Here is a 15,185-nt window from a genome sequence, read left to right as displayed (position 1 = left end):
TTAACTGTCCTCTGAAGAGCTATTGAGCCAAATTTGGAGACTGATTCAATCATAAAAGTATGAGAACAGTGATTTTAGTCTTATTTTAAGTTCAAATCTCAGTACAAGCTTAAATGTGAAAGGCTTTCTATTTGGATTTCTTATCACAACATCCTTTTATATTTTCTGAATTCCAAACACCACAACAATTGGCCAGATTGCAAGTCCTTTTATATTCATAGATGAGGACAAGACATTTTAAATCATCACAGTTACTTTGCCACACGTTGTAGGCAAACTGCACAACCAAACTGAGTCTGCTGCATTTTCATCAAGTAACTTTCTGTTTCTCATACACATTTTTCCCACATATTATATCCAATTATCTTATAGGTTTTTTTAAGGAATACATTCAATCCTATTCCTCTCTTCAACATATGCTCTCAAAACATTTCACTCCTATTTTGTGATTTTTAGTAGACAAGATGGCATTGTATATATCACAATAAGCTTTTACATCAATTATTTCTCTACATATATGTACTTTAAGTTACATAACCACCTTTCTCTTTTATGTCACAAATCAGCTACAGTTAGGGGAGCCATCTTTGGGGTACATGTACGATGTAATCATTGTCACTGGTGTTCTACAAATTGGCATTGCAATAAATTGAACAATAAAAGGCTGGAGACCCAGGCACAAACACAGGGGATGCAAACAGGGAGATATATTCTTTCCGGCTCACCCCATTCCTCAATTCCACCCCCATTCTCTCTCCCTGACACCAGGCTGCACCCTGGCACTCTTCCCTAGTCCTCCACAGAAGGTAGGTTTGTCCTCCTACCTTTTCCTAGCTCCCCAACCACAATTAGCTCCTTTGCCCTCTCTCCTAGCCTGCGACCCACCCTCGCACCTTGAGCACAGAGCACCACTTGCCCCCCTTCCCTAGGCCCACCCTTCCCCACAGACAGGCCACCCATCTAGTGGTGAAAATAAGGTGGTACAGGCCAGCGTACCAGTAAAAAGTGGCTGCCAGTACCGACCCATACAGCTTACTTTAAAGCACTGCCACCGCGGCGCTTTAACGTCGTTGCCCCTTTTGCCCATACCCCGGGCTGCCGACAGGGGGTGAGGGCAAAAGAAGCAGTTGCCCCAGGGCTGGCAATTTAAAAGGGCCTGCCTCTCCCCCCGAGACCCCCCATACCCACCAGCTCCCCCCCTCCTCCGCCCGGGACCCTCCCTCTCCCCGCAAGCTCCCCCTTCCTCTGCCCGAGACCCCCTCTCCTCTCCCCAAAGCCCCCCCTCCTCTGCCCGAGACCCCCCCTCCTCTCCCCTCCTCTGCCCAAAACCCCCCTCTCCCCGCAAGCTCCCCCCTCCTCCCTGCCCGAGACACCCCCCTCTCCCCAAAGCCCCCCTCTCCCCGCAAGCTCCCCCCTCCTCTGCCCGAGATCCCCCTCTCCTCGAGACCCCCCGCTCACCCCTCCTCTGCCCAAGACCCCCTCCCCGCAAGCTCCCCCTCTCCTCTGCCCGAGACCCCCCTCTCCTCTCCCTGAGACCCCCCAGTTCACCCCTCCTCTGCTCAAGACCCCCCCTCCCCGCAAAGTCCCCCCTCCTCCCTGCCCGAGACCCCCCTCTCCCGAAAGCCCCCTCCCTGCCTGAGACCCCCCTCTCCCCAAAACCCCCCTCCCCACAAGCTCCCCCCTCCTTTGCCCGAGACCCCCCCGCAAGCTCCCCCCCTCTACCCCCAAGCTCCCTTCCTCCTCCCTGCCCGAGACCCCCCCTCTCCCCACGAGCTCCCCACTCTTCTGCCCGAGACCCCCCGCTGCCTCCTCCTCTGCCAGAGACCCCCCTCTCTCCCCGCAAGCTCCCCCCCTTGGCCCGAGACCCCCCCTCCCCGCAAGCTCCCCCCCCTCGGCCCGAGACCCCCCCCTCCCCGCAAGCTCCCCCCCTCGGCCCGAGACCCCCCCCTCCCCGCAAGCTCCCCCCCTCGGCCCGAGACCCCCCCCTCCCCGCAAGCTCCCCCCCCTCGGCCCGAGACCCCCCCCTCCCCGCAAGCTCCCCCCCCTCGGCCCGAGACCCCCCCCCTCCCCGCAAGCTCCCCCCCTCGGCCCGAGACCCCCCCCCTCCCCGCAAGCTCCCCCCCCTCGGCCCGAGACCCCCCCCTCCCCGCAAGCTCCCCCCCTCGGCCCGAGACCCCCCCCTCCCCGCAAGCTCCCCCCCCTCGGCCCGAGACCCCCCCCTCCCCGCAAGCTCCCCCCCCTCGGCCCGAGACCCCCCCCTCCCCGCAAGCTCCCCCCCCTCGGCCCGAGATCTCCCTTCCCTGCAGGCCGCCCCCCGCCGTCTCGCCCCGGGCCGGGCTCGCTCACCTGTCGGCGGACGCGGGGGCCGCTGCCCTCCCCGGGAGCTGTCCGGCGGCGCCTGGTGCTGAAGGCGGCTTGGCAGCTCCGAGCGGCGACGGGTGTCCGGCGACGGGGCCGGGCGGGAGCCTCCCGTCAGCTCCCCCACCCTCCAGGCTGGCCTCATTTCCCATGGCAGAGCGGCGGACGGGCCGGCGGGACGGGACAGGCTCCCTCAGCGCAGCGCCGCCTCCGCCGCCGCCATCAGCCCAGCACCACCATCACCCCCAGCCCCGCCACAGAGCATGCGCCAGCCGTGAGCGCGCCCTACTCGTTCCGTCACAGGGCGCGCCTCGGACACGCGCACGGCCTAGCCAATGGGAGCAGGCGCTAGGTTCAGACCCGCCCATCCTGGGCACGTACACTGACTGGCCAATCACAGCTCGGGCTCACCCCACCCGCTGCGAGCCAATAGACCGAGAGCGCCAATCAGTCCCGATCTGTCCCGGCCGTAGAGCCTCAGGTCCCTCGAGCATGGGCACTTCCTGTCCAGTGGGAGCCCCTCTGGCCCACCCACCCCTTACCTTGCACATGCTCGCCCAGGGAAGCCCGGCTCGTCAGCGTCACGCAGGGCTCCACCAATAGAAGCCCTGCCCGGTTGCCAACCCATCGTTCTCAGCTTGGCCCATGGGTGCCCAAGCCAGTCACATGTTCTTAGCCAATGGGAGCCTCTGCCTGCCCACGTACCATGATGAGTGTGCAAGTGCCTAGCAAAGGGGCTCCATGCTGGCTACATGCTCCCTGCAGTATGTTTGCACCCCAGTAATGGGAGCCAGCAACCCATCCGTCAATGAGCGCCTGGCCCCACCCTGTGTCAGTGTCACCTCTGCAGAGGTGGAGAATTCACAGCCAGGCTGGAGAGCTCACAGGCGGTAGAGTGAGCACAGGGTAAGAGAGGAGGGAGGTAGAGAGTGAGGCACTCTCACTAGATCACTAGATGCAAGGTGAAGGCCTCAGCTGACATTTGTGCGGAAAAAGGAGGCACTTCTGGGCTGCCCCACTGCCAGCCTCCTCTTGGACAAGCACTCATAGAGGACAGGAGACATCCCAGAGGACTGGAGAAGGGAAAATGTAGTGCCTGTCTTTAAAAGGGGGAGCAAAGAGGCACAGAGGAATAATAAACTTCCTAACTCAGTCAGCCTAACTTTAATATCTGGAAAATACAGCAACAGATTATTAAACACTGGAGGATATTAAGGAATAGCCAGCATGGGTTTGTCAAGAACAAACCATGCTAAACCAACCTAATTTCCTGTGACCAAGTCACACATGACATTCTCATAAACAAACTAGGGAAATGTAGGCTAGATGAAATTACCATAAGGTTGGCACATGATTAGTTGAAAAACCATACTCAAAAAGTAGTTATCAATGGCTTGCCATCAAACTGGGAAGTTGTATCTAGTGGTCAGTAATTGGTCTGATACTATTTAATATTTTAATTAAAGACATAGATAATGGCCTGGAGAGTATGCTTATAAAATTTGTGGGTGATGTCAAGCTGGGACTCGTTGCAAGCGCTTTGGAGAATAGGATTAAAATTCAGAATAAGCGTCATGCTGTCAGGAGTGGCTCAAAACTGAGAGTGCCAATCTCATGTCAGACTGTCAGAAAACAGGACCAGTAATATATGTGAACTCCTGGAGTCACAGAGAGTCCCCTTATGGCCTCTAGCCCATATTGGCAACCACACAAACTGGACTTTGTGCTAATGGTCACTATACCGAAAATCACATCACATTAGGTTACTTCCAATCCAAAGGATCAGTCACTTACCCCAGATCAGTTAGTTCTCTGGATCTTACAAAAGACAATGCAGGCAGCCAATTTTCTAGTGAACTAACTAAATGTTTATTAGCATGGGCAGCGGGTATCATAGACTGGGGAAGGCTCTGCCTTCCCAAACAGCCAGCTGTGGCTCCGCACAAACTCCCCCACCCCCGAGGCTCCCTCCTGCTTCCCACTCTGGCCCACTCTTCCCAGTTCCCTTTTCAGTGGGTGGCCCGCAGCGCTGGCTGGTCCTGGAATCTCCACCCGCCCGGTGCTTTATGGTCGGGGAGGTCATGCTGCCTGCCTGGCACTCTGGGGATGGGAACCCCCTGGGGCAGGGGGTACTAGCCTGGGGCAGGGGCCAGTGGCTGCAGTGAGGGGCTCTGGGCTGTGGCAGGGAGGCAAAAGGGCCTCGGCTGGAAGGGGCGGAGTTGCGGTCTAGCCTCCCCCAGCCAGCGATCCATGAACCACCCATGTTTCTTAGTTAAGAAAAATAAATGAAAGGTTAAAGTAGGTAAAATATATTAATAGGCGAGTTAAAGTCTATAAATCCAAAATGATAGTAGAGATGTCGTAATCTGCCAGTTTCCCAAAAGTCTTTTCCCTGAATAACTCTGAGGATCTCTGTCTTCAAGTTCAGTTATTTCATCCGGTTTGAATCTAAACAGTCCAGAGATGCAGGATTCCTTTGAATCAGTATTTATATCTTTGTCAGATAACAATGTGACGAGGGGCCAGGGAGCATTTCTTGTTACAGGGATAAACATCATATAAATCCCTGCCATTGCATTATAATAGGAATAGTATTGTTCTTACTTATCAAGTACCATTCCATTAGTTTTCATGAAGTTCTAACACTTGAATACACTCTTCATTAACACACACCTTAATGTAGGTTTATCTAATTACAGGAGATACATAATGTGTATGTAATACAATAACAAACAACAGGATATAGATAGGCAAAAACAATACAGTCAACATTTCCTTTGATCTCTATTAACACATGAGTGAATTAGTCTATGCGTACTATTATACTTAACATTTCTTTGATGTTCACACACAAGTGAATTGGTCTATGGGTCTGGTCTGTCAGCATCACAACAAGCTTGCCAAATTAGAGAATTGGTCTGAAATCTACAAGATGAACTTCAATAGAGACAAGTACAAAGTCCTTCAGTTAGGAAAGAAAAATCAAATGCACAACTACAAAATGGAGAATAACTGGCTATGTGGTAGTACCAAAAAGGATCTGAGGGTTATAGTGGATCACAAATTGAATACTAGTCAATAATGTTGTGCAGTTGTGAAAAAGTAATGTCAGGGGTGTGTTAACAGGAGTGTCATATGTAAGACACAGGCGGTATTGTCCCACTCTACTTGGCACTGGTTAAGTCTCAGCTGGAATACTGTGTCCGGTTCTGGGCATTACATTTTAGGAAAGATGTGGACAATTTGGAAAGTCCAGAGAAGAGCAACAAAAATAAAAAGTTTAGAAAACCTGACCTATGAGGAAAGGTTAAAAAAACTGGACGTATTTAGTCTTGAGAAAAGAAGATTGCGGAGCACCTGATAACAGTCTTCACATATAAGGTCTGGCATAAAGAGGACAGGGATCAGTTGTTCTCCATGTCTGCTGGAGGTAGAACAAGAAGTAATTAATCTGTAGCAGGAGAGATAGTTTAGATATTAGAAAAAATGTTCATGGATTCCAGGAAACTGAATCTAATGCCAGAAGGGACCATTGTGATCATCTAGTCTCACCTCCTGTATAATACAGGCCATAGAACTTCCCCAAAATAATTCCTAGAGCAGGTCTTTTAGAAAAAATGCTACTCTATTTAAAAAAGTTTAGGGTATGTCTACACTACGAAATTAGGTCGACTTTATAGAAGTCGTTTTTTTAGAAATCGTTTTTAAATAGTCAATTGTGTGTGTCCCCACACAAAATGCTCTAAGTGCATTAAGTGCATTAACTCGGCAGAGTGCTTCCACAGTACTGAGGCTAGCGTCGACTTCCGGAGTGTTGCACTGTGGGTAGCTATCCCACAGTTCCCGCAGTCTCCGCTGCCCATTGGAATTCTGGGTTGAGATCCCAATGTCTGATGGGGCAAAAAACATTGTCGCGGGTGGTTCTGGGTACATGTCATCAGGCCCTCCTTCCCTCCCTCCCTCTGTGAAAGCAACGGCAGACAATCGTTTTGCGCCTTTTTTCCTGAGTTACCTGTGCAGACGCCATACCACGGCAAGCATGGAGCCCGCTCAGATCACTTTGGCAATTAGGAGCACATTAAACACCACATGCATTATCCAGCAGTATATGCAGCACCAGAACCTGGCAAAGCGAAACCGGGCGAGTAGGCAACATCAGCGCGGAGACGAGAGTGATGAGGACATGGACACAGACTTCTCTCAAAGCATGGGCCCTGGCAATACAGGCATCATGGTGCTAATGGGGCAGGTTCATGCCGTGGAATGCCGATTCTGGGCTCGCGAAACAAGCACAGACTGGTGGGACCACATAGTGTTGCAGGTCTGGGACGATTCCCAGTGGCTGCGAAACTTTCGCATGCATAAGGGCACTTTCATGGAACTTTGTGACTTGCTTTCCCCTGCCCTGAAGCGCATGAATACCAAGATGAGAGCAGCCCTCACAGTTGAGAAGCGAGTGGCAATAGCCCTGTGGAAGCTTGCAACGCGAGACAGCTACCAGTCAGTCGGGAATCAATTTGGAGTGGGCAAATCTACTGTGGGGGCTGCTGTGATGCAAGTATCCAACGCAATGAAAGATCTGCTGATATCAAGGGTAGTGACCCTGGGAAATGTGCAGGTCATAGTGGATGGCTTTGCTGCAATGGGATTCCCTAACTGTGGTGGGGCCATAGACGGAACCCATATCCCTATCTTGGCACCGGAGCACCAAGCCAGCGAGTACATAAACCGCAAGGGGTACTTTTCAATAGTGCTGCAAGCTCTGGTGGATCACAAGGGACGTTTCACCAACATCAACGTGGGATGGCAGGGAAAGGTACATGACGCTCGCATCTTCAGGAACTCTGGTCTGTTTCAAAAGCTGCAGGAAGGGACTTTATTCCCAGACCAGAAAATAACCATTGGGGATGTTGAAATGCCTATAGTTATCCTTGGGGACCCAGTCTACCCCTTAACGCCATGGCTCATGAAGCCGTACACAGGCAGCCTGGACAGTAGTCAGGAGCTGTTCAACTACAGGCTGAGCAAGTGCAGAATGGTGGTAGAATGTGCATTTGGACGTTTAAAAGCGCACTGGCGCAGTTTATTGACTCGGTTAGACCTCAGCAAAACCAATATTCCCACTTATTACTGCTTGCTGTGAGCAATATCTGTGAGAGTAAGGGGGAGACGTTTATGGCAGGGTGGGAGGTTGAGGCAAATCGCCTGGCCGCTGGTTACGCGCAGCCCGACACCAGGGCGGTTAGAAGAGCACAGGAGGGCGCGGTGCACATCAGAGAAGCTTTGAAGACCAGTTTCATGACTGGCCAGGCTACGGTGTGAAAGTTCTGTTTGTTTCTCCTTGATGAAACCCCCTGCCCCTTGGTTCACTCTACTTCCCTGTAAGCTAAGCACCCTCCCCTCCTCCCTTCAATCACCACTTTCAGAGACAATAAAATCATTGTTGCTTCACATTCATGCATTCTTTATTAATTCATCACACAAACAGGGGGATAACTGCCAAGGTAGCCTGGGAAGGGTGGTGAAGGAGAGAAGCACCGGGAGGGGTGGTGGAGGAGGGAAGGACAAGGACACACAGCACTTTACTAAGTTTAAAACTTTAAAACTTATTGAATGCCAGCCTTTTGTTGCTTGAGCAATCCTCTGGGGTGGAGTGGCTGGGTGGCCGGAGGGCCCCCCCCCCGCGCGTTCTTCGGCGTCTGGGTGAGGAGGCTATGGAACTTGGGGAGGAGGGTGGTTGGTTACACAGGGGCTGTAGCGCCGGTCTGTGCTCCTGCTGCCTTTCCTGCAGCTCAACCATACTCTGGAGCACATTAGTTTGATCCTTCAGCAGCCTCAGCATTGAATCCTGCCTCCTCTCATCATGCTGCCGCCACCTTTCAGCTTTAGTCCTCTCTTCAGCCCGCCACCTCTCCCCCCGGTCATTTTGTGCTTTCCTGCACTCTGACATTGTCTGCCTCCATGCATTCGTCTGTGTTCTGTCAGTGTGGAAGGACAGCATGAGCTCAGAGAACATTTCATCACAAGTGCCTTTTTTTCGCCTTCTAATCTTCACTAGCCTCTGGGAAGGAGAAGATCCTGTGATCCTTGAAACACATGCAGCTGGTGGAGAAAAAAAAAGGGTCAGTGGTATTTAAAAAGACACATTTTATAGATCAATGGATACACTCTTTCACGGAAAACCTTGCTGTTAACATTACATACACAGCACATGTGCTTTCGTTACAAGGTTGCATTTTGCCTCCCCCCACCATGTGGCTAGCCCCTCACCCCTCCCCGTGGCTAAGAGCAGGGAACATTTCTGTTCAGCCACAGGCAAACAGCCCAGCAGGAATGGGCACCTCTGAATGTCCCCTTAAGAAAAGCACCCTATTTCAACCAGGTGATCATGAATGATATCACTCTCCTGAGGATAACACAGAGAGAAAAAGAACAGATGTTGTTTGAATCCAGCAAACATACACTGCAATGCTTTGTTCTACAATGATTCCCGAGTACGTGCTACTGGCCTGGAGTGGTAAAGTGTCCTACCATGGTGGACGGAATAAGGCTGCCCTCCCCAGAAACCTTTTGCAAAGGCTCTGGGAGTACATCCAGGAGAGCTGCAAATGCCAGGGCAAATGAATCATTAAACATACTTGCTTTTAAACCATGTATAGTATTTTAAAAGGTACACTCACCGGAGGTCCCTTCTCCACCTGGCGGGTCCAGGAGGCAGCTTTGGGTGGGTTCGGGGGGTACTGGTCCAGGTACAGGGTGAGAAACAGTTCCTGGCTGTAGGGAAAACCGGTTTCTTCCCTTGCTTGCTGTGAGCTATCTACAACTGCATCATCATCATCTTCCTCGTCCCAAAAACCTGCTTCTGTGTTGCCTCCATCTCCATTGAAGGAGTCAAACAACACGACTGGGGTAGTGGTGGCTGAACCCCCTAAAATGGCATGCAGCTCATCAAAGAAGCAGCATGTTTGGGGCTCTGACCTGGGGCGGCCGTTTGCCTCTCTGGTTTTCTGGTAGGCTTGCCTCAGCTCCTTAAGTTTCACGTGGCACTGCTTCAGGTCCCTGTTATGCCCTCTGTTCTTCATGCCCTGGGAGATTTTGACAAATATTTTGGCATTTCGAAAACTGGAACAGAGTTCTGATAGCACGGATTCCTCTCCCCATACAGCGAACAGATCCCGTACTTCCCGTTCAGTCCATGCTGGAGCTCTTTTGCAATTCTGGGACTCCATCATGGTCACCTCTGCTGATGAGCTCTGCATGGTCACCTCTGCTGATGAGCTCTGGCCAGCGTGGCAAGCTGCAGGTGACCATGCAAACAGGAAGTTGAAATTCAAAAGTTTGCGGGCCTTTTCCTGTCTACCTGGTCAGTGCATCTGAGTTGAGAGTGCTGTCCAGAGCAGTCACAATAGAGCACTCTGGGATAGCTCCTGGAGGCCAATACCGTTTAATTGCGTCCACAGTACCCCAAATTCGACCCGGCAAGGCCAATTTAAGCACTAATCCCCTTGTCAGGGGTGGAGTAAGGAAATCGATTTTAAGAACCCTTTAAGTAAAAAAAAGGGGCTTCATCGTGTGGATGGGTGCAGGGTTAAATTGATTTAACACTGCTAAATTCGACCTCAACTCCTCGTATAGACCAGGGCATAGTGATGGAGAATCCACCATGACCCTTAGTAAATTATTTCAATGGTTAATTACTCTCACTTAAAAACGTTCACCTTATTTCCAGTCTGAATTTGTGAAGCTTCAACTCCAGCCACTGGATTGTGTTTTCCCTTTCTCTGTTAGATTGAAGAGCCCATTATTAAATATTACTGCTGAGATCATTATGCCCACAATATTTTAAAATTCTGCAAAATTCTGCAAATTTTATTTGTCAATAAATAAATGTGGCTCCAGCATGGAAGTGGGGAGCACAGGCCACTGGCTGCATTGAGGTGGGAGATCACCCTGAAGCCCCTACCTTCCCCTGCACAGTGACTCAGCACTGAGGCTGCACCTTACCCTGACACAATTCAAGGGCTGGGCCAGAAACACCCTGGGGCCCTGCCCCTCTGTGCCAGGTGCATCAGGTGTGGCTGGGCAGGCTCAGCCCAGCAGGATCCAAGTGTGGAGGGGCTTAGTGTGGGGGATTGAGAGGGTTCTGTGTAGGGCAATCTGTGTGCAGGCAGCTCAGTGGGAGATCTGGATGCACAGTGGCTCGTTGGAGGGTTCCGGGTGCAGGGGCAATGGGACTCTGCAGGGGATCCAGGTGAAGGTGGTTGGGGCTCAGCGGGGGGGTTCTGGGTGTGAGGAGATGGGGCTCAGCAGTGAGGGTCTGGGGGGCTCAATTGGGGGTCCGGATGCTGGGGGAGTGGGGCTTGATGGGGTGGGAGTCCAGGTGCAGCTGGTTGGGGATCAGTGGGGTGGGGGTCTGGATGTGGGGGGCTCGTTGAAGGGGTCCAGGTGGAGGGGGGTAGGGCTTATCAGAGTGAGGGTCCGATGGTCCTGCTTAACAGGGGAGCCCCAGCTGCTGCCTAAGGGATGCTGCATGCCGGGCTCCCACATCTCCCCACGATTCCCCTATCCCCTTTCCTTCTCCATCCCCTTCCCCTTACTCCCACGTTCCCCTCCCCCTGCCCTATTCCACCCCCCTTCCTTCCCCACTGCCTCTTCTCCCCACCCCCTCACCCTGCTTTCACTCATTTCCCGCACCTCCCCCTTCCCCAGCCCCACCATGGGCACTCACTGTTGCACAAAAAACAGGAAGGCTCCCAGCACATAGAACAGGAGCACGACTGGTACTAGGATCGAGGCAGTGACGTTCAGCTGCAGAGTCAGCGGAGCTGAGACACGCAGCCTCCCTCAGCTGGGCAGCTCTACGCTTGTAGAAATGGGGGGGGGGGTGCCGTGGCATGTAACCCCATGTACCCCCCAGGTACACCTCTATGGGGGGGGGGCAATCCCCCTTGAAAACACTGCACCCATAGTCATCTCCCCCACCTTCCTCCCCCGCACAGCTTCCCTTTGCTTCCCTGCCATTTTCTGCAGGGAAGCACAGGAATTCTGCAGGAGGGCCGTTTTCTGCAGCTGCACAGTCACACAATCCCCCCAGGTGTAAAATATTTATTCCCTATGGAGACTGTAATCAAGTTACCCCTTATTCTTCTCTTTGTTAAGATAAATAGATTGAGCTCTTTGAATCTATCACTATAAGGCAGGTTTTCTAATCCTTTAATAATTCTTGTAGCTCTTCTCTGAATCCTCTCCAACCCTTTCTAACAATATGACAGTTAAGCTCTGGAATAGGTTTCCAAGGGAGGCTGTGGAATCTCCGTCACTGGAGGTTTTTAAGAACAGGCTGGACAAATACCTGTCAGGATGGTCTAGGATTACTTGGTCCTGCTTCTCACAAGGGGCTGGACTTGATGACTTTCTGTGAGGTCCCTCCCACCTGTACATTTCTATGCTTTTATGATTCTGGACAGCCCTGCTGATTCCAAGTGACCCTTCCCTGAATATTTTGTGTAAATCACTTGGTGGTGGCAGCAATATCAGTCTAAGGAATTAGTGCTTTAGAGAAGTTTAAACCTAAGCTGGTAAAATATAAGCTTAGGGGGTCCTTCATGCAGGTCCCCATATCTGTACGCCAGAATTCAGAGCGGGAGGGAACCCTGACAGGTTGTATGCACCAACCTGCGCCTTCACTATTTATGCCCATGTTTGGCCAATAGGAACATGCACCCAACTTGTCCTACCCCACAAGCATACATACTTCCTGGGAAATAGGAGTCCAAGCCAGCCCCCACATAAACGTGCAGGCAGCCCAGCTAATGGGAATCCATACCCTCTTGGTTTCTTTCAGTCTTTGAGAGGAGGATGTCTATTTAGACTGCAAAGGGTGGGCTATGCAAAGACCAGTTTTCCCCCGACCTTACAAGCTGGAGCCCAGGAAAACTTGCTGGGCTAATTCTCCAAACTCTGTATGGGCTAAAGCCATGGTGTCCCTGCAGAGTTCAGCTCCCGTCCCCCTCAACTTGAACTGAAGTCAGGGAGACCCTAATAGGCTTGGGTCACCCATCACCAACAGAGATCATAGTCCAGCAACTCACCAGGATTCTAAGAGACCAGGATGTGCAGGTCTGACAGATAAAATAAGAACATGTCTTTATTAGTACTGTGGATAAGTTTTATATGGAGAAAATCATGATACAATGAACATGGAGCCCAGCAGTGTTATTTTTCACAGGAAAGCTGCATTTTATATGAATGTATCTGTAAACTCTGTTGTTCATTGTGGTAATTTCTATATAGGTTTTTATTCCCTGTTTATCACTGTACTATCTGAGCACTTTACAGTAGCTATGATGCTATATGAAAAGGAAGATGACCATTTATATTGTTGCTACCACTGTTGCACAATTGCACTAAATCTAATACAAAGCAGGACAGTGGAATAGTTATAATCTGCTAAATTTGATAGTCCTGTTCCTATGCATGTGTCATCTTTGTATCTGAAGTTATGAATATTTGCTATGTAGTTGTATCTTCAACATTTGTTGTGTTCCTGGGTGACCCCCCCCATTCCCCTGACAGATTTGGATCAACACTAGCCAGCCTGCTTGATGGCCCATTAAGGACAGTCAACTATTCCAGGGTCCCTCCCAAAAACTCCTCAAGGAGCAGGTGCTTAATGAATACCCCTATGATTCAGCCAAGCATGTAAGGACATAGAATCATAGAATCATAATCAGGGTTGGAAGGGACCCCAGAAGGTCATCTAGTCCAACCCCCTGCTCGAAGCAGGACCAGTTCCCAGTTAAATCATCCCAGCCAGGGCTTTGTCAAGCCTGACCTTAAAAACCTCTAAGGAAGGAGATTCTACCACCTTCCTAGGTAACGCATTCCAGTGTTTCACCACCCTCATAGTGAAAAAGTTTTTCCTAATATCCAACCTAAACCTCCCCCCCTGCAACTTGAGACCATTACTCCTCGTTCTGTCATCTGCTACCATTGAGAACTGTCTAGAGCCATCCTCTTTGGAACCCCCTTTCAGGTAGTTGAAAGCAGCTATCAAATCCCCCCTCATTCTTCTCTTCTGCAGGCTAAACAATCCCAGCTCCCTCAGCCTCTCCTCATAACTCATGTGTTCTAGACCACTAATCATTTTTGTTGCCCTTCGCTGGACTCTCTCCAATTTATCCACATCCTTCTTGTAGTGTGGGGCCCAAAACTGGACACAGTACTCCAGATGAGGCCTCACCAATGTCGAATAGAGGGGAACGATCACGTCCCTCGATCTGATCGCTATACCCCTACTTATACATCCCAAAATGCCATTGGCTTTCTTGGCAACAAGGGCACACTGCTGACTCATATCCAGCTTCTCATCCACTGTCACCCCTAGGTCCTTTTCCGCAGAACTGCTGCCTAGCCATTCGGCCCCTAGTCTGTAGCGGTGCATTGGATTCTTCCGTCCTAAGTGCAGGACCCTGCACTTATCCTTATTGAACCTCATCAGATTTCTTTTGGCCCAATCCTCCAATTTGTCTAGGTCCTTCTGTATCCTATCCCTCCCCTCCAGCGTATCTACCACTCCTGCTAGTTTAGTATCATCCGCAAATTTGCTGAGAGTGCAATCTACACCATCCTCCAGATCATTTATGAAGATATTGAACAAAACCGGCCCCAGGACCGACCCCTGGGGCACTCCACTTGACACCGGCTGCCAACTAGACATGGAGCCATTGATCACTACCCGTTGAGCCCGACAATCTAGCCAGCTTTCTACCCACCTTATAGTGCATTCATCCAGCCCATACTTCCTTAACTTGCTGACAAGAATACTGTGGGAGACCGTGCCAAAAGCTTTGCTAAAGTCAAGAAACAATACATCCACTGCTTTCCCTTCATCCACAGAACCAGTAATCTCATCATAAAAGGTGATTAGATTGGTCAGGCATGACCTTCCCTTGGTGAATCCATGCTGGCTGTTCCTGATCACTTTCCTCTCATTCAAGTGCTTCAGGATTGATTCTTTGAGGACCTGCTCCATGATTTTTCCAGGGACTGAGGTGAGGCTGACTGGCCTGTAGTTCCCAGGATCCTCCTTCTTCCCTTTTTTAAAGATTGGCACTACATTAGCTTTTTTCCAGGCATCCGGGACTTCCGCCGTTCGCCACGAGTTTTCAAAGATAATGGCCAATGGCTCTGCAATCACAGCCGCCAATTCCTTCAGCACTCTCGGATGCAACTCGTCCGGCCCCATGGACTTGTGCACGTCCAGCTTTTCTAAATAGTCCCTAACCACCTCTATCTCCACAGAGGGCTGGCCATCTCTTCCCCATTTTGTGATGCCCAGCGCAGCAGTCTGGGAGCTGACCTTGTTAGTGAAGACAGAGGCAAAAAAAGCATTGAGTACATTAGCTTTTTCCACATCCTCTGTCACTAGGTTGCCTCCCTCATTCAGTAAGGGGCCCACACTTTCCTTGGCTTTCTTCTTGTTGCCAACATACCTGAAGAAACCCTTCTTGTTACTCTTGACATCTCTTGCTAGCTGCAGCTCCAGGTGCGATTTGGCCCTCCTGATGTCATTCCTACATGCCCGAGCAATATTTTTATACTCTTCCCTGGTCATATGTCCAACCTTCCACTTCTTGTAAGCTTCTTTTTTATGTTTAAGATCCGCTAGGATTTCACCATTAAGCCAAGCTGGTCGCCTGCCATATTTACTATTCTTTCGACTCATCGGGATGGTTTGTCCCTGTAACCTCAACAGGGATTCCTTGAAATACAGCCAGCTCTCCTGGACTCCTTTCCCCTTCATGTTAGTCCCCCAGGGGATCCTG

The 15,185-nt window shown here is 50.9% G+C and overlaps 1 protein-coding gene across 3 annotated transcripts in view; it reads right to left on the bottom strand.

Moving 5' to 3' along the window:
• LOC125639456 (protein bassoon) overlaps nucleotides 1–2,648 on the bottom strand; it is a 169,517-nt gene extending 166,869 nt beyond the window's left edge. For all 3 annotated transcript variants that reach the window (XR_012669310.1, XR_012669309.1, XM_048856568.2), the window contains exon 1: nucleotides 2,347–2,648. Coding sequence is in view for 1 of the 3 variants with exons in the window: in XM_048856568.2 (XP_048712525.1) it covers nucleotides 2,347–2,510 (164 nt within the window). In the remaining 2 variants the exon portion in view is untranslated. The remainder of the gene's footprint in view (nucleotides 1–2,346) is intronic.
• Nucleotides 2,649–15,185: the final 12,537 nt, after the last annotated feature.

Source organism: Caretta caretta, chromosome 7, assembly GCF_965140235.1.
Source record: "Caretta caretta isolate rCarCar2 chromosome 7, rCarCar1.hap1, whole genome shotgun sequence".
NCBI lineage: Eukaryota > Metazoa > Chordata > Testudines > Cheloniidae > Caretta > Caretta caretta.
This window is presented reverse-complemented; position numbering and strand designations above follow the sequence as displayed.